The 18,832-nt window shown below is 47.5% G+C and overlaps 1 protein-coding gene across 4 annotated transcripts in view; it reads left to right on the top strand.

Annotated features, from left to right (window-relative positions):
- The window catches only part of TSC22D3 (TSC22 domain family member 3), a 64,157-nt gene that overhangs the window by 1,710 nt on the left and 43,615 nt on the right, over positions 1-18,832 (top strand). For 2 of the 4 annotated variants that reach the window (XM_009439474.3, XM_009439473.3), the window contains exon 2: positions 174-585. In XM_009439474.3, the coding sequence (XP_009437749.1) occupies positions 266-585 (320 nt within the window). In that variant the 5' untranslated portion in view covers positions 174-265. Of the gene's footprint in view, positions 1-159; positions 586-18,832 lie in introns of all 4 variants that reach the window. The other 2 variants (XM_009439471.2, XM_009439472.4) reach the window with 1 other exon arrangement.

The raw sequence follows: 18,832 nt of genomic DNA, 5'->3' as shown, positions 1-18,832 counted from the left end.
GGGGAGGAGAAGGAGGAAGAGGAGGAAGTGAGCCCGAAGGATCCGCTCGGAGCTGTTTGTCCAGCTGTTTCTATTCGCACCCGGAGCAGTACAGCCAGAAGGGGGCCGAGCCGAAGGTGGCTGGCTTTAGGCGCTAATTTCCAACTCTTTTCCTCACAGCTTGTCTTTTCCAGGCACCCTGGAGTCCCCTCAGGCCAGCTCGGTGGGCGCGCACCTGCCAGCCGCCCCTGACCTCGCAGGCCAGGCGACCTCCGAGCCTGAGAAGATGGCCCAGTCCAAGCTCGATTGCCGCTCACCTGTCGGCCTCGACTGCTGCAACTGCTGCCTGGACCTGGCCCATCGGAGTGGGCTCCAGCGAGGCAGCAGCGGGGAGAACAACAACCCGGGCAGCCCTACAGTGAGCAACTTTCGGCAGCTGCAGGAAAAGCTGGTCTTTGAGAACCTCAATACCGACAAGCTCAACAGCATAATGCGGCAGGATTCGCTAGAGCCGGTGCTGCGGGACCCCTGCTATCTGATCAACGAGGGCATCTGCAACCGCAACATCGACCACACCATGCTCTCCATCCTGCTCTTCTTCCACAGGTGGGTGGCTCGGCACACGGCGGCAACTCGGTCCTTGCTCCCACCAGCCTCTGTTGCACCCTCATCTCTGGCAAAAGGGGCAACTAGGAAGTTCAGGAGGGGTACTGGGGAGGTCTGACTCAGGCTACAGTGACTGGACCTTGAGGTTGCCTGGAGTACCGCGGAGCTGAGGGCAGGCCTGGCAGGTGCAAGCCCTATTCTGAAAGCTGCCTGCAAAGGCTTTCTGATGGGGACGCTGGGGCCTAGAAGGTGGGCAGACCCCAGATGGTTTGGAGGTAGTTGAAAGTACCCCCTCCTCAAATGCATACATTTCCATAGCTCCTTTGGAGATTCTGCCATGGGGTCTTCTTGAGTTCCAAGTTCTACCCTTCTCAAAAGCCCATCTCAAATGTGCAAAATCAGATTGAAACTACAAGGGCTTTAAAATTACTGAGTGCCCCTGACTGACAGTGAGGGCAAGCAAAATGTCAAGACAAATTAAACTGCTGGTGGTAGGAGAGGGAGATGGGGAGGGGGAAATTTTTAAAAATCAGAGACTTGTGAGAATTTCTTGAGCCTCTGGTTGGGAGGGATTCGCCTCCTCCATGGATCACAGCCTTAAATTTCAAATGTAAGCTAAGCGCAACCCCAGAGAGCACCCTAGGACATCTTGAGTGCCTCAAGAACTATGTGTGGCAGGAGGGCGGATGAATCCATGTCGTTGCAGGCGTGTATTGGAGTACCGGTCAAGCTTTCTAGAAATCCTGCTGGGGAGGCAAGTAGAGGACAAGGGAGGGAAAAAACACAATGGGAAGACCCAAGGCAGCTGCTGTCCTTCAGTTTGAGACACTCTGGCAAGAACCAGTCTCTGGGAACAACTGAGGCAATTTAGAGGCAGGGCAGACAACATCAGGAAACCCAGCCATGGATTTAGGGTCCTTAGCGCCATCAGGATAGGGCACCAACATGTGTGTGTGAGTGTATAAGCGAGGATTTATTCTTGCTCAACAACACAGGTTATGTAAGAGAAAGACATCGCCACTGTGGGAGACCTGGGTTGTAGTACAAGTTATGGCTTCACCTGTTTGTATGAGCCTGAGCAAGTCGCCTGACCTCTCTAGTCTCTCCAAGGTTCCTTTTAGCTCTGAGATTCTAGGCTGTAGGCAGGCGATGTGCCCAGACAAAGTGATAAGAAATTCTGAGCACCTACAAAATATTTGGAATGCAAGCAGGCTCAAATAGGAAATTTTAAAAGCAATCGAGAAAGGCAGGCGCTATTCTCACTTAATGCTAAGAGCAGGTTTGCCTCCCTTGCCCCAAGACAAATCCACCATCGCCTCCCGCTCAGCCCAGCCCCAGTGATTCTGGGCAAGACAAGCAGGGCCGCTAACCTCGTTAGTGTTATTATAACAAGTCGTATTCCTCGGGCATTTTCGACACCATTGAAGCCCTTTCTCATCTATTATTTCACTTTAGGCATCAAATTATCTCATTGTCTAAAATAAACCAGGCTGAATTTTTAAAAATAATAAAATAAAATAAACCAGGCTGCGGGCAGAAAGGTTTCGAGGGAATCTTCATTTCTAGTGAAAGATTACTACAAGTGTATTCAGCCCACAGACGCTGAAATCCTGCCAAGCGAAAGCCCTAACAGGCTCCTAAGGATCCCGCCTGTCTCTGTTGGAGAGTGGCAGTGGGGGAGGGGTAGTAGAAAAACCTGGAAAGAGCGTTTGTAGCATTTGCATTTGTCCAACTGGGAGAGAAACTGCCACTCCAGGCTTTAGGAAAGTGTGAGAGGGGGCGCCTCTTCTGGTTCTGGGCCTAGGAGGGTCAAACCTGGGTGAGGGAAGTGTGAGGCTAAAAGCCTGAGATCAAAGTGTTTCCTTCTGCCACACCTCGGGAGCATCCTGGTTGTTTGGGTTTGTGGAAAGGGAATACCTCCTTTGTCATCTACTCCACTAATACGAGTTTATTGACTCTTGGTTTTCGGCAAAGCCTGGAAATGCTACAGGGTGGAGATGTAGTGGGGTGGCATTATAGGTATTGGTTGAGGGAGAAGCGCAAATTGTAGGAAAGGTTTATGTGAGCACCCTGCCTCCTTCGATCAGAGCAACTCACTCAGCGTTCAAAACCAGTGAGGAGCTAACCAGCAAGCTCTCAGGCTTCGCTAAGGCTGGGAATAACAGGGTCCTGTGGTAACAGTCTTATAGTTCTAAGAGGACAAAGTATTCTCTTGCTTTTATTTATTTTTATTTTTATTTTTTTTCCTGAGACAGGGTCTCACTCTGTCACCCAGGCTGGAGTGCAGTTGCATGATCACAGCTCACTGCAGCCTCAAACTCCTGGGCTCCATCGATCCTCCCACTTCAGCCTCCCAAGTAGCTGGGACTACAGGCACACACCACCATGCCCAGCTAATTTTTGTATTTTTTTTTTATAGGGACGGGATCTTGCCATGTTGTGCAGGCTGGTCTCAAACTCCTGGGCTTAAGTGACCTGCCCACCTCAGCCTCTCAAAGTGCCAGGATCACAGGCATGAGCCACTGATCCCCTCTTGTTTTCCTTGACAATTGGGACCTTAGAGACTGGGGATTCTGAATTCGGTTTAGGTTTTGCCCAGTATGACATGCTCATTAGCAAACTAGAAAACCATTATTGCTGGTCATGGGGCTTCTCCAATATCTGGGGTAGACAGCCTTCTCCTAAGTGAACATATCCCTTGTTACTTCATTAAATTCCCTGGGTTTCTATCATCATACTTCAGCCATCATTTTTACTTCTATTCAATTTAATGATTTGACATTTCAGGTTCCTGTTGGGTGCTTTTTTCCTTTGTCAACTTTCAAGGCCTCTCCTGCTGCAGAAGCTAGTCTCCCACCCCTCCTCCTGCAGTCCATTCCTCTGCCAAGAGGGCTCCTATATTTTTAGGAAGAAGGGCAGGGCACATTCTTGATTTACATCTGATTTGTCTGCTTTGACCTGTCCCTGGCTCCCAGCTTCGTTCTTGGTTTCCTTGGAACACAAGAGTATAAGCAATTTGAGGGCAGGGCTGTGTTTTACTTGCTTGGTTTTCCCTTGGCTTTTAGTTATACAGCCAATATTCAATAAAGGTTTCTTTAGTTGGATGACTACTTAAATATTGACGTGGTCCCTTGTAAAGATTTTACAACTTTATACTGTGCTAGAAAATCCTTATTAATGTTTAAAAGTTGTTTTCCTTCCGTTTTAACCACATACAGTAACTCTCATAGCCTGATGGAAGTCCTGATAGTGCTGTGTATATACATACGAATCAGTGAGAATGGGCATGCAGCCTGTTGGTATGTAAATGGTACCTGTAAACAATTGGGTTGGGGAAGAAGTGTATTTTAAACACCATCCTTTCAATCTTGTATTATGTAACTAATAACCATAACAGATTAATAACTAACACTTCTTGAACATTCACAATGTACCTGCATAATCTAATTTAATATTTACATCAACTCTTTGGAATGGATTTATTTATTTATTTGTTTATTTATTTATTTATTTTGAGACGGAGTCTTGTTCTGTCGCCCAGGCTGGAGTGCAGTGGCACGATCTCAGCTCACTGCAGTCTCCACCTCCTGGGTTCAAGCAATTCCCCTGTCTCAGCCTCCTCAGTAGCTGGGACTACAGGCGCACGCCACCACACTTGGCTAATTTTTGTATTTTTCGTAGAGATGGGGTTTCACCATATTAGTCAGGCTGGTCTCGAACTCCTGATCTCAAATGATCCACCAGCCTCGGCCTCCCAAAGTGCTGGGATTACAGGCGTGAGCCACTGCGCCCGACCAAATGGGTACTATTATCATCCATTTTCATTTTATAAAGAAGGAAATTGAGGCTTGGAAAAAATTAAGTATCTTGCCCAATGCCTCACAATGAAGAGCAGAGCCTGAATTGTCTATGAAGAAAGAATTGTTAAGAACACTCAGTAACTAAACTAATGCTAAAGAAATTCTTGTAACACTTAAGAATTTTCTATGAAGCAGAGGTAAATGTGAGCTCAGAAACTTTCCAAATGGTCAAAATGTCCTTATTAGGTAGGGAAACCAACCATCCCAGTCCTGTGACATAGGACTGCCTGTGCTCAAACTGGAACAGTTCTAGGGAAACTGGGATGGTTGGTCACCCTGTTGTTAGGGGACTTCCCCCTTGTCATTTGAATATGCTTCTAATACTGGAAAACTTAGGAGAGAGACAGAATATTCTGGGCAAACAGCAGAAGTTTCCAATTTAAACGTAGCATATGAAAAAGCTTCCCAAGTTGACATTTGAAGAGCCTTCCTTAATTTTTCTGACCTGTAAGGTATAACAACCTGTAACGGGAGCTTTGACAGTATTCGTTGTGATTGCTGTTGCTGTAACCTCAAATTTTTTTCTAAGATTTTACCCAAAACCTCTTAATCAGCTCTATTCTACCTTTGACCCCAGAGCGTACCTGGCTAGTGTGGTCTGAAATACTCTGAATCCGATTTCCCTTCCAGCTCTAAAAACCCTAGGATTCTACCTTTAAGCTTCTGACCTGGCCCCAACTGGTTCCCATATATAAATGCTCAGAAAATGATAAAAATAGCAAACATTTCTAACTGCTTTATGTGTGCTAATTCATTTAATATCCCCTATTAATATAGTAACAAAGGGGAAGGATATAGATTCAGAGATCAGGTTTTCAAGAAACATTTGTGCAAAAAATTATTTGTGCTTCTCTAAGTGAGTCTCAGAACAAGTAATTTCATAATGTATATTCCTGGACCTGGCTTCTGAGGTGGTGGCCACTCACACGGCATGATTTGAGTGGCTGCCTGCTGCAGTGCCTAAGTTCATACTATTTAAGATTCAGTTCTCTGTCCATGTACCATCTAAAATTCCTCTCCCAGAGCACCGCTGGTATGTAGACCACACTGTGAGAAACCCTGTATTAGAGATTGCAACGCATTGTCAACTAATTTACCATTTGATTTTGAGGATGGAGTTACTTGCTGTAGAGCGGTTTTGGGTTTCTGTGTGGTTAAGCCTGTCATTCTTTGCCTTTGTGATTTTTGCTTTTGGTATCAAGCTTCAAAAGTCCTTTCATAGCCCAAAGTAATTTAAAATAACTATTTCCTGAGTGCCTAGTGGTCTGACAAAGAATAGGCATTCTTGGATTAAGGGACCTTCTCCATTAAAAGCACAAATGCATTTGCAAACTTAACATTCATGGTTTGGATACTTCATGAGAACTCAGACTGGTAAGAAACTGTCTTTTTGCTGAGGCACAGATGTGAATCACATGTGCAAGGAGACTAGTATGTGGGGACCGGTCCTTTCACCAATGAGTGAGCCTGGTGCCCTACCCCACATCTACTAGTGTGTGTGTGTGTGTGTGTGTGTGTGTGAAAGAGAAAGAGAGAGATGTATTATATGCATATATTGTACATAGTACATATATATATAGTGGTAAAATAGATATAAAATTTGCCATTTTAACCATTTCTAAGTGTACGATTCAGTAGCATTACGTATATTAACAATGTTGTGCAACCATTATCATTCCCAAAATTTTGTCATCATCCCAAACAAAAACTCTGTACCCATTAAAGAATAACTCACCGTTTCCCTATTTTCCCCTCCCACTACCCCCTGGTAACCTCTATTCTACTTTCTGTCTCTATGGATTTGCCTATTTAGATATTTCATATAAATTGAATCATACAATATTTTGTGTCTGATTTCTTTCACTCAACATGTTTTAAAGTTCATCCATGTTGTAGCACATATCAGTACTTCATTCTTTTTATGGCTGAATAAAATTCCATTGTATGGATATACCTCTTTTGCTTATCCATTCATCTGTCAGTGGACACTTAGGTTGTTGCCCTCTTTTGGCTATTATGAAGAATGCTGCTATCAACACTGGTGTACAAGTATCTGTTCAAGTCCCTGCTTTTAATTCTTTGGGGTATATACCTAGGAGTGGCATTGCCCAGCACCTACTTTTCAACACAATTTTGTGGTCTACTGCTCGTAGTCCACACATATGTAGGAACCTGTCATAAAATGAGCAAATGTCTCAGGGCATTCCTTGAGGAGAATGCTCCCTCTCTAAGCCAGCTGCTGGTGCTAGTGATTACAACGAAGAGAAAGCTACAAAGTTTGGCAAAGTGATGGTGCTGCCTGGGAATAGACTTTTTATGGGGGAAATGACATGCTTTGGAGATTGCATCCATGAGTTGGAGACTGGCAAAAGTTTTAGTGTGTATCTCTCATGAATGGCCAAGGTCTAGCGTACCTTTTTAAAGAGTAACATGTGACACCATTACTTGCCATTAACTACTTTGTATGGATTTGTTTATCAGACCTCCGGTCATGGTGACAGCCCACTGGGAATAGGGTCCTATGGGACTGGAATGTGGCAAAGCCAACTTTGGAGGAGAGAGGTAGAGAGATGGGGCTGGAGTCCATGGAAGGCCTAGCTTGGGCTGTTACAGCACGGGGCCTGGACAGCATGAGAGTTCAAAAGATCTGTTTGGAAAGTTCATGCTCTTAAAGAAAGGTGGGAAGCACAGAGCTTGAATTTCATCTACTCCTCAGTTTTTGCCAGGAGTGGACTATTATTTACTGAGTCCACACCTCAGCAAATAATGCTTTCCAGGGTGACCTTAGTTTTCTTCCCTGCCTGAAGAGAAGGTTAACACTCCTGCTTATATCTGCACTTGCAGATAATCCAACAAGCTCTCCATTCCAGGTAGAGGGTTGGCTCCTTTCCAGATCAGGTACTGAAGGCCAGGGAGTCTGGGTAAAATGGAGATGGATGTATCTGGCCAAGACTGCCAAGACCTCTAGGCATCCCGGGTGATGGAACCCTGCAGAGTTCTTGCCCCCACCTGGTGGGTGGGTTGGTTAGGAGGAATGAGTTTGGCCATGTCTGCACCTGGTGGTGGCTGTTGCGCTGTTTGCTCATCGTGATTCTGCTCCTACCTGAACTTTCTCTTCTTCTTATGTAAGCCATCCCTAGAGATAACTGTAAAGCCATAATCTGCCATGGGTGGCTGGGCTTATATAACAAATTGGTTGGTATCGTGCAATAGCCTCTTGAACCCTGTAGAAACCAATGTGCTAAGTTGAGACTAAAACACGGGTTCATTTGATGGGGTATTTTGTGTGCTCAGTGAACTCAAGGGAGAGGAGTCCATGACCACAGGGGTCAGAAAGATGAAATTTCCTTTTAAATAAAGAGAGCAATAATGGCCCAGAACATACTGTGCTGTCCCAAAGTCTGCAATAATGGGACAAGGGTTAGGGCATTGCTGTAGCACCACAGCTTTGGCAGAAAAGACCCTCCACAGAACCCCATGGGCTAGGAGGAGCCCCATGAAGGCCAGAAGGCTAGATCCCAGTTTCAGGGCAACCTAGGTTTGATGAAGAGTCAGGTCAGGGAAAATGTCTTTTGGAGGCCACTGTCTACCATGCTGAAATCCAGCTTAACTAGAGTTGGAGTGGGGCTAAGATGCGATCTGTGAGAGCAGAAAGCAAGCTTTTCTCGATTCTATTCCAGGCAGGAGGGAATTTCATCAGTAGGCAAGGCAAGTTCACTTGTACCTTCTAGCTGAAAATTCCTGCCCCAAAGTAGCTGTGGCCCTTCTGGAAACTGTATAAGAGGCATTAAGATCCCGGCCAGCACAGAAGACTGAATGGGAAGCTTCCCATTGTGCAGACACTAGCCCAAGGGAAAACAAGAGCTGGAAGCAGGCTGGATCACTGATGATCCAGGCTCACCATTGGCCTTCCTCTCCTGGGAGCCACTTTCCTCAAATAGGTCCAGCCAGAAATCGGGCCCCTGCCTATGGACAGAGCACACAGGGACCTTCCCCATCCTTCCTCGAAGGAAGACTTTACTCACAGAATAGGCTTGAGTATTCAAACCACTTCTTCTAATCTTCTCTTCAGGGGAGACGGAGAGCAGCTGTTCACAGCTTAGGGGTCTGGCCAGGATTCCCGCTCCGTGCTATCTAGGCTGGTGATTGGCTAGAGCTATCCCTAAGGAAGAAGGGGGTGAGAAGTGAGAGGAAAGGAAGCGACTCCAGCAGCTCCTTCCTGGCTTACCCCACTCCCAAGACACCCCTCCTTCAGCGCTGCCGTTTAGCCTCACTCCCAGACTAGGCTGGGCCTAGGCCAGCCTGAGGGCCCTGACTCATAACTAGCACATCTTATGTAACAGAGCCAGGTTACTGAGGCATCACACTTCTGCTTGCTCAGTGGTAGGCTTCCCTGGGGACAGGCATTTGGAAGCCTGCTGGGGGTCCAAGTCAAGCTCATCATACTTCCCAAGGAAAAGCCTACTCTCCCCAGTGTCAGGCAAGCAGTCTGCTCAGAGGCAAATGCCAGGCAGCAAAGCCTGACCCGGTCCCACACTCAGCCTCCACACTCAGCAGTAAATGTAAGCAGACAGGCAAGCTGGAGTGGACTTAGTTTGGCTTGAGGCATTTTGGAGGTGGCAGGGAGGAACCTACTATCACCTGATAATGCACTGCTAAAGAAACTGCGTGGTGCATGGAGAGGCCCCAGAACAGGTCGCAGAAGTCCCTTTTCCTTTTGTATCTGCTTGTTGGTTCAGAAACTACTGGGTGGGTTGGGGTGGGGGGAGTTGCTGGGGGGGGGGGCGGAAACTCCAGGCTGACTGACACCAGGTGAAAGGGTTTACCAGAAGCTGGAGGGGGTTTACCGGAAGGTGGAGGAGCTGTTTAAAGGAAGGCCTTTCAAGAGCCAATTCCCAGTCCACGCTCCATGAGGTCTCAAAGTCCCCAGGTTGACCTGAATTCACAGTGATTCTTAGCTCTCTGCCTGGCCTATTCAGAAAATTACATTACCGGCTTAGTGGAACTGAGCCCCCAGTGAAGTCAGTATTGCCAGATTCTATGACAGATTTCTCTAATAACAAATGTGACTATCTACAGCACAGAATACCCCCATCAATCTAATATTCCACTAGCTCAAGGTTTGTAACTAAACCAATAGCTCCTCTTCTTCTCTTCCTTTGTCTTTTCCCCAGCCTGTCTCACATGTGTTGCCATCAAGTAAATGGCTCACAGGCTGTGAGTAGGTGGGGACACTGCTCTCCACTCCAAGAAATAGAGGAGAAACAGGGAAACAAAGTCAAAAAGGTGGTGTGGGAATTACCAGCAGGCATGATTTGTATCCAAAGCTGACTCATAAGTTCTTGGACAAGCTCAAGACTACCATCTCAGGGCTCAGAAGAGCTTGGCACCCCTAGTCCCCCAGATCACAGAATCCAGTGAAAATTAGGGGACCTGAGATGGAGATGCAGAATTTTCCTTTGTGGGACTCCTCCCAGGCTTCCAGCCCCTTTCTTCTCCCTATCCCCTCTGCCTTTTTGGTTCATAGGCTGTAGCAGTAAAAAAGAAAAAGAAACAAAGAAAACAAAACAAAGAAATAATAAATAATAAGAAAAAGAACTGCTCAGTTTTAAGGCAACATAATCTGCCTGCCCAGGTGCACAGAGAAATGAATGATGGCAGCACCTCATTCGGCCTTGTACCAAAGCGACCAAGCACTTCAATTAATCAATCCATCATTTATTGACCAAGGGCCTGCTATGTATTGAGTACCGACTGAGGATTTATTGAATGCCTATCCTGCTAATCACTGTAGAGGACACAGGAGACGTCAGAGTCTAGGACCAGGGCCCTGAGGAGCTGAGGGTATAGCAGGAAGGAGTGGAGCAGCTGCACCCAAGGCCAGTGGGGAACAAAGCACTGGCGTGACCTCAGGCCTTTGCAAACCTGGTCCAGCCTCCTGCTCCTTAAGGGAAAGGCCTTAAGCTTACTGCTCCTGGGGTCTGCAGGTCTGGAGCTTGGATGGTGCCAAAGCAAACTAGGAAGGGAGAGTCTCTTTATGGCGGCAGCTTCCAGCAGGGCCTGAAAGAATGGGTTGGCTTTGGCACGATGGAAAGCAGCAGGGCTTTCAGATTGGGAGAGGGGAGGAGAACCTCGCTAGTCCAGCAGGGCTCTTGAGTAGGAAGGGGATGGCCTGGGGTGGGGACACTTTTGATTCCTTCTGGGCTGGAACCCAGAGTCACCATTGATTCAGGAACAAGAGAGAAAGGCCCACTCTGGCCCTCCCCTCATTGCCCCTCTCTGACACAGGGCAAACTGGACCCTAGCACCCTCTCCTTGGGAACCTAGGCTAGCCCTGGGGAGGCAGAGGCCTTCGGGGCCTGGGAGTAGGGAGGCACCTCCCTCTTATCCTGGAGAAAGCCCAGCAGAACAAGAAGAGTTGAGCAGGGTAGAACCAAGGGGTGCAGTCGAGGGTGGGCACCAGAGGAGCCTGGGGGCTGTGGCTTCCTATCTGTGCATCTCTGGCTTCAGTCTCCACGAGGTCCCTTCTGAGGTGGGTAACAGAAGCAGGGGTGTGTCAAGGTGCTACCACGAGAATATATAGATAATCCACCCAAGTCTCTCTGGAAAAAAAAGTTGCTGATGGCCCTGCAGGGTGGCATTTTAACCTTGTTTGCACCTTGGTCAAACCTGTTTCCCAGATACCCTATAAATGAAAGCCTCAGGGTAGGGTTGAGAAAGGTAAGAAGCCTCAAGCTGACAGGAAGGGAGACAGAACCAGGGTGGAAAAAGAAAGCAGTCTCAGGTAAACTGGGGAAGAAAGGTGTTGTTCATGGTCAACGTTCCATCCTCACTCTCTGGGACCCTCTCCCCAAGTTAGTGTCTTGGACACACCTGTGCCCACATCCTTTCCCACCAGTACTCTGGAGAATTCATGTTTAAGTTCATGAATACCTTCAGTCAATAACAAATATTCATTGCACACTTTCATGTGCCAGACTGGGTGGCAGGTACTGGGGATATAATGGGAAACACACGAAAGCTGTCATAGAACAGTCAACGGAGTGGGGGAGACAGGCATTAACCAGATAGTCATGCTAATGAAGTATAGTTACAAACTAGATGCCAAGAGAGAAAAGGAATAGACTTCTGTCAAAGAGTCTAACAGAAGGTCAGAAAAGCCTTCCTGGAGAAGTTATATTTGAGCTAAAGAAATGAGTCTCTAGCACTGAAATTCTAATAATCAGACCCAGGCCAAAGGTGATATTTTCAGATAGAAGACTTTCTTAGTAACCACTGAAGCCATACCATGTAGGTAATTCTCACACCCCTGGAAGTATCTCTAGGCCATGAGTAGCCAGTAGGTCCCAAAGGGGAGGACTGACAGTTTTCTGACAAGAGGAAGAGATGAGTTTGAAGCTCATGGGGCAACTAGTATTTAATGTCATCCTTTGCTAAAAATAGTCCATGACAGTATGGAAATGTGTAAAGGCTAGCCCTGGGGACCAGTGATAAAGTGGGTATAGCCTGTGGGAAGGAAAATTTGTTTTTGTAAATTATTTACTGTAAAGGAAAAAGAAAAGGGGGTTGTCTGGGTTTTCTTTTCCCTTTGCGGGCTTCCTTCTGAGTTATGAATGCTTCTCATTGTACAGAGGCAGTGGGGCACAGAGCTTCAGGCTGCACTCCTTTCTGGGGCCCAAGGTGTAAATTTTCTGGGCTGCAAATATCAGATATTTGTCCAGGCTGAAAAACAGCCTGAATGCAGAAGGGGAGGGAGACTAGACTTTCTTCTGGGAAGGACAAATAAATTGATCAAGGGGCCCCAAAGAGTGTTCATTTGAGAGAGGTAGCCTGTCTCTCAAATGGTGGGTATCACCTGCCCTCCACAATGGCAAGGCAGGTGATAGCTAACAGCCCAGCGTGATCCAAGGGAATCTGATTGTGAAGTGTCAGGAAAAGGCCAACAGGACTTGTTTAGCCAACAGGAGGCAAACATGAGACTCTAGGGACCTGTGGTGCAAAGCTAAAGGAACTAAGATTATTGATCTACAAGAAGTTTAAGGGTGGGGTGGAAGGTGGTAGAGAGCAAGAAGAGAGGTCAGTCTTCAAATATAAGAAAAGTACAGGTCGGGCGCAGTGGCTCACGCCTGTAATCCCAGCACTTTGGGAGGCCAAGGCTGGTGGATCATGAGGTCAAGAGTTCGAGACCAGCCTGGCCAACATGGAGAAACCCTGTCTCTACTAAAAATACAAAAATTAGCTGGGTGTGGTGGTGGGCACTTGTAATCCCAGATACTCAGGAGGCTGAGGCAGAAGAATTGCTTGAACCGGGGAGGCGGAGGTTGCAGTGATCCGAGATCGTGCCATTGCACTCCAGCCTGGGCAACAAGAGCAAGACTCCATCTCAGAAAAAAAAAAAAAAAAAAAAAAAGTACATGTGCAGGTTTTTTTTTTTTTTAAGCAAATATAAGAAAAGTCACAACTCAGAGATGGTGACTAGCTGTTTCCCAACCACACTGGGAAGAGAACAAGAGGAAACAGGCCTACATTGTAGCATGAAGAATTGAGATTAGATAGCAGAAAGAACTTCCTGACTACAAGCATTCAGAGGAGGTGGACAAAATTACCAAGGGATGTTGTATGTAATTTATACATATGGGGAAGCTGATGACAGTAGAGATAAAGAATTGGATAAAAGTGTGAGAGTCCTGGTTTTATAAGGACCATGGTCAGAAGTGGACAGACAGGTGGGGAAAGCAAAGGGGTCAGGACCAGGTGCTTATAAGAAAAAAGAAAGTGTATGTGTGAAAGGTGAAGGTGTTTTCATGAAAATACTTTTATAATAAAAATGTCAATGAAATTTCCATTGGAGATAAGTCAGTAAAACTAGCATACATTCTCCTGTAACTGGAATAGTGTGGGAGAATGGACTGAGGAGCTGGTAGGGCCCCTTCTATCATCCTTCAGCTCTCTTGTCTCCTGGATAAATTAGTCTCAAGGGGGCCCCCCATCTTCTACATTTTAACAATTTTAGAGCACACTCCTCTGCAGGGGGCATTGGAGTAAGGCTGCCCACCCCAAGTACTTGTTGCAGAGGAGAATGTTTTCCTCTTCATGCACACAAACAAGATTAGACATAGGGGATACAAACTGAATACAAGGGGTACAGTGGCGAACAACAAACCATGCAGGATCCCTGCCACAGGAACCTTACAATTTGGTGGTGGAGACAGGCATCAAATAGTAATTACACAAATAGCAACATCATTACAATTGATGGTAATGAAGGAAAAGTGCAGGAAGTCAGGAGAACACAGGCTAACGGGACTTCACCCAGAATTAGAAAATCCACAAAAGAAAATTCATTATGTAAAGACATGGGGCACTGCAAGTGCCCCGCTGTGAGTGATTCTTGCCCAAAAATCAGTAGCGGAAAGGCAAAATGAACCCAGTCACTGCTAATGCCCTAAGATGTGGATTTTGAAGCTCCTCCGGCTCACTGAAGCCCTGTCAGATTAGGAGCAGGGAAATTTTCTCACTGCCAAGATCAGGCAGCCTTGATTTAGGCGAGTGACTCTCCAAAGGTCATAATGGCTCATCAGCTGAAAATCAGGATCAGGAAGACTGTGAAGAGCTCATCACTTGCCAGGTGTATAGGATGGAGGTCAGTGAAGAGAAGAAAGAACTAATGCGTGAAAATTGCACTTGAAATTGACCCCCAGCAGTGGCCATGTCTCCAAAATTCTATGTCCTCCATCTCCTCTTTAAATGTGGGAGGCTTTCCTGGTATATTCTAGTATTAGCTGCAAGGTGTGCCCCAGGGCCTTTGAGCAGGAGCCCAGTCCTGGGGAGCCAGGATCCTAGAGAGATGGGGTCCCAGTCTGTTTTTCCCTGTCCCTCTTTCAGAGGGGCAGGAAGTTCTAGCCCTTGTGGGGAGCTAGGATGGGCTTCTCTGCCCTCACAAGGCCCTGGAGAGGCCACCAAGGAGCAGAGGACATTAGCCAGTATGTGATCATGAAGCACAGGTGCTTTGCGTCTAATAGACAACCACCTTGGCAAATGACAATCTCTCTAGACCTCAGTTTCCACCACTAGAAATTGGTGGTGGTGTGGTTGGGAAAGTGAAGTGAGAGGACACTCCTAGAAAGCACTGAGTGTCTCTTTATTAGCATTAGCCAAGTCAAATGTGGTACCAGAACAAAACCTTATCTGGCTGGCCTTGCCTCCCTCTCTCACAAAATCCTTCTCTCACCAGTCCTCTTCTTGCTCTGTCACTCACATACCCTTTTCTGCTCAGAGCCAGATGACACCTGAAACCCATCCTGGCAAGCTTTCTCCCTGTCAAGGCTTGCTCTCTCAACTTTCTTCATTCACACACAGGTATAAATGACTGAGAACACTTCTGGTTTCCCTTCTTCAGGGAGGGGAGAGCAGGGAACTGTGAAGAACTTAGAAATTTTTACCAGAGATCAAAACCCACAGAAAGCACGAAGTTGCCCTACTGGCATTGCTAGCAACTGGGGAAGATCTCAGAGGACAATGGGCCTGGGGACGTTCTCTTCAAGCTCCTGAGCCTCTCCCTTTTCAGGGTTGGTGACCACACCTTGTACCTCCACGTGCACCCTAGATGGAGACACAGAGGCTCAGAACTGGTAGGAGTTTTCTCAGCCATCTGGCTGACCCTTTCCCATTACAGATGAGGAAACTGAGGCCCAATGTGGGGTGGGTACCTGCCCCAAACCAAACAGCCAATTAGTGACCAGCTGCAAAGGGAAACCATGTCTCCTGATTTTCTGATCCAATGATCTTCCGACTTCTCGTCTCTAGACGGCTGTGCAGCATCCCATCCCAGTAGGTACACAACATCTCCATGCCAGGAGACCAGCTTTGGGTACACCTGATGCCAAAAATGGTGATTTTTTTAATTTGATTTTGTTTAATAGAATTGACCAATGATTTGGGTGTTATGAAGCCCCAGCCCTGGAATCTTGCTTCTGCTCAGGCTGGGGCTGCATGCCACAGCCACAGTCATGCAAGGGGGACAGAAAGGCTTGCTGTTCGGGTTGGAAAAGAAATCAGTTGCTGAAACATTGGTCTTTTTGAAAGTTCCAACCACAGGGGCTGGCTGGCAGAGCCGCCGTCTGGGCTCTCCCGGAGGATCCGGCCCTCCCCTTCAGTCTGGGAGTTAGTTTAGGAAGCTGGCCCGGTCTCGGCAGAAGATCCCGAGGGCAGCACTTGCCCCAGGAGCTCCAGCCTTCCCTCAGGGCCTGGGAGCTCCTGAAGACACTCAGGACCGTGAATTTCCTCCCGCCCCCACAGCCGAGCCAGCCCAGGCTGGCCCTGAGGCTCCTTGAGCACTTTTTATTCTAAGCCTAGAGTTTCCAGTTGTCCCACCCTAGCCCGGCAGCTACAGAGAAAGGGAGAGAACGCAGGCAAGAGAGGAGAGAGCCAGAGCGTGAGAGTGCACTGTACTAAAAGAAAGGAGAGAAGCATCCCCAGCCAGGTAATCAAGGCTTGGGCAGCTGTGAGATGAAGGTGGAAAGGCTGGAGGAGCCCCAGCTCGTGGAGGAACCCCAACTCGGGGAGGACCCAGAGCTTGGGGAGGAGGCACAGTTCCTGGAGGAGCTACAGCTCGAGGTGGTAGAAAGTGGGTCAGATTTGGATCCAGAAGATTTGGGTTCGAGTCCAGACTTTGCCACCAATCTGATGCTTGAGCTTGAGTAAGTAACTCCTGCCCTTCTGTGGGCTGCTTTGCCTACTTACAAAATGGGGGAGGGGAGAGACAAGATGGTCTCTAGGGTCTCTTTCAACGCAGATATTCTGGAAGACTATGTTTCTAAAGTCTTGATATGTGAGAATGGGATGCATGGAAACTTGAATGAATAAGTCACTGAACCCCAGAATGTCAGAATGGTATTGTGCAGGGAGAGGGAGTTCACATAAGACAAAAAAAAGAGAATGAGAAGGTAGTACCTGGATAAGAGTCATGACCCCAAGAGGGGGTCCCAGCTGAACAGAACATTGAGGTCGATTTTCAAAACTCAAGGATGGGCCGGGCACAGTGGCTCACGTCTGTAATCCCAGCACTTTAGGAGGCCAAGGCGGGTGGACCACCTGAAGTCAGGAGTTTGATGAAACCTGTCTCTACTAAAAAAGAAAATGCAACAACTAGCCAGGCGTGGTGGCCTGTACCTGTAATCCCAGCTACTCGGGAGGCTGAGGCAAGAGAATCACTTGAACCCCGGAGGCGGAGGTTGCAGTGAGCCGAGACTGCGCCACTGCACTCCAGCCTGTGCGACAGAGCGAGACTCCATCTGAAAAAAAGAAAAAAAAAATCAAGGATGATGGGCTTGGAACGGATTAGTAACAAGAATCTGGGTGTTTGGAGGTGTCATTAATGTGCAGTTGTTAATAAGCTCCTTAACCACATGTCTCCCAGTGATCCCATGTGCCCCAAAATGCCAGCACTGAACGCACAATGCATTTCTTGAGTTCTTTACGTGTGTGTTTGCAGAAATTCTCTATTGAATTGTGAGGGATTTTCAGATAGTGATGTCCAGATCTAAAAAGCGAATCTACAAAGAGAGACTGGTCTGGCCCTCTTTCTGAAAACCTCCTTTCTTGGTAAATCCCCACTCTCACTAGGCCCACTGTTGCATGACTCAGTGCAGGTCCCTTTGAGAATCTGACTGCTGCTATATACAGCTACTCTCCCCCAAATAATGCACAGATGAGCTACCAAAAGCCAATCTGCTTGGTGGGTGTTGATATCTGGTACATTTCACTGCATTAAAATTCCATCAAAATCAGTCATCCCTCTCTGGATTACATGGTGAGAGTCTCTTAAGCCATAACAGGTGACGTTCCATTAACCAGAGAGTGCCTTTCCAGGCCAGGCATGATATCTCGGGGCTCCCTATATCACAGATCATCTACAGTGTGCTCCGCCAACCACATAACCACCAGTATCTACACTGCTGGGCAAAGTGTGATGGTGAGAGTGAGTAGACGAAGAACCTCCCTCCACCTGTCCAGACACCTGCCCACAGCCCTAGTGTGCTCACTACTGCACAGTCTCCTCCCTCCCTGCTAGCCCTCCTTCTTCTTGGCTCTGTTCATTCTTTCAACAATAATTTCTTGGGTGACTTCTGGCCACTCAGTTAATCTTTTGTTGTTGTTTTGTTTGTTTGAGACAGGGTCTTGCTTTGTCACCCAGGCTGGAGTGCAGTGGTGCAATCTCAGATCACTGCAGCCTCCACCTCCCGGGCTCAAGCAGCTTCCCCAGTAGCTGGGACTGTGCATCACAACACCTGGCTAATTTTTTTGTGTGTATTTTTTGTAGAGACAGAGTTTCACCATGTTGCCCAGGCTGGAAGTTAATCTTAATCAATTATAGATTCCTAAAGGAGGGGCTCTTAGAATTCCCTCAGGACAATGGTTTTCAAAGAACCCTTAGGGTCCTCCTTGGCGCCTTAGGGGCTGTGGGAACGGGAGGGGAAAGGGAGAAAGGGAAGAGAGTGTGGGGTAAGAGAGCAGAGGCAAGGGTGAATATGAGGGAGGGAAGGGGAGGGGGAGAGTGTGTGGAGGACAAAAAGAAAGAGGAGAGGTAGATTGTGCCACAGCCCTCACCAAATACGGGCTACATCTGGAAACAAGGTTGCAAATAAGAATCTATATGTTTCTTTTAAAGTTTGTAGTGTTTTGTTCATCACCTGGCTTGTATCTCCTCACCAGAGAATTTTCAAGCTAAGTTCCTCCTAACTAGAAGGCATCTCCAAGTGGGTGATGGATGTTCAGGGGAGACCTGTGGGCTGGGTGGGTGGAGCTCCTGGCCTCAGCCCTGCCTCCCTCAGAGCAGTTCCACTCCTTGAAGGACTCTGTATCCAGAGACCCTGTGACCTCCCACATTAGACCGGGGAGTGGGGTAGGGATTAGGGATGATTATCTGTTAAACAACAACAACAAAATATGTTGTAAGCCACAGAAGGATGTTAACTTCCCAGCTGCTACAAGAATCTCTTCTAAAGCACTCCCAGAGGGTGGACACGCTGCCTCAGCTCGAAGGCAATCTACATACAAGCCACTTCCCTTGTTGGTTGGCCCTGATTGTTAGACTGTCCGTCTGTTTAGTCAAAATCAGCACACATCTTGCCCACAGAATGCTTTGGTCCCTCCTCTCTTGTTCCCACTGAAGGCCTCTTTTGTCTCCTGAACACCGGGGAACAGATTCTAGAAGGAGAGGAGTGGCCCCTGGCTTCCCCGGGAAGACCGAGTTCCCAGCTGGGGGCACCACGTGCTCCAAGGGGCCTATGTGAGCTCCGCGTGGACAGGCAGGTTACTGATGTGGGCATGGGGCACTCCAGCTGATGCAGCCCCTGGGGCTAAAGCAGAGGAAGTCCACTCCACAG

The sequence above is a fragment of the Pan troglodytes genome, chromosome X (assembly GCF_028858775.2).
Source record: "Pan troglodytes isolate AG18354 chromosome X, NHGRI_mPanTro3-v2.0_pri, whole genome shotgun sequence".
Taxonomy (NCBI): Eukaryota; Metazoa; Chordata; class Mammalia; order Primates; family Hominidae; genus Pan; species Pan troglodytes.
Note: the sequence above shows the minus strand (reverse complement) of the source record. Positions and strands in the feature narration are given on the sequence as shown.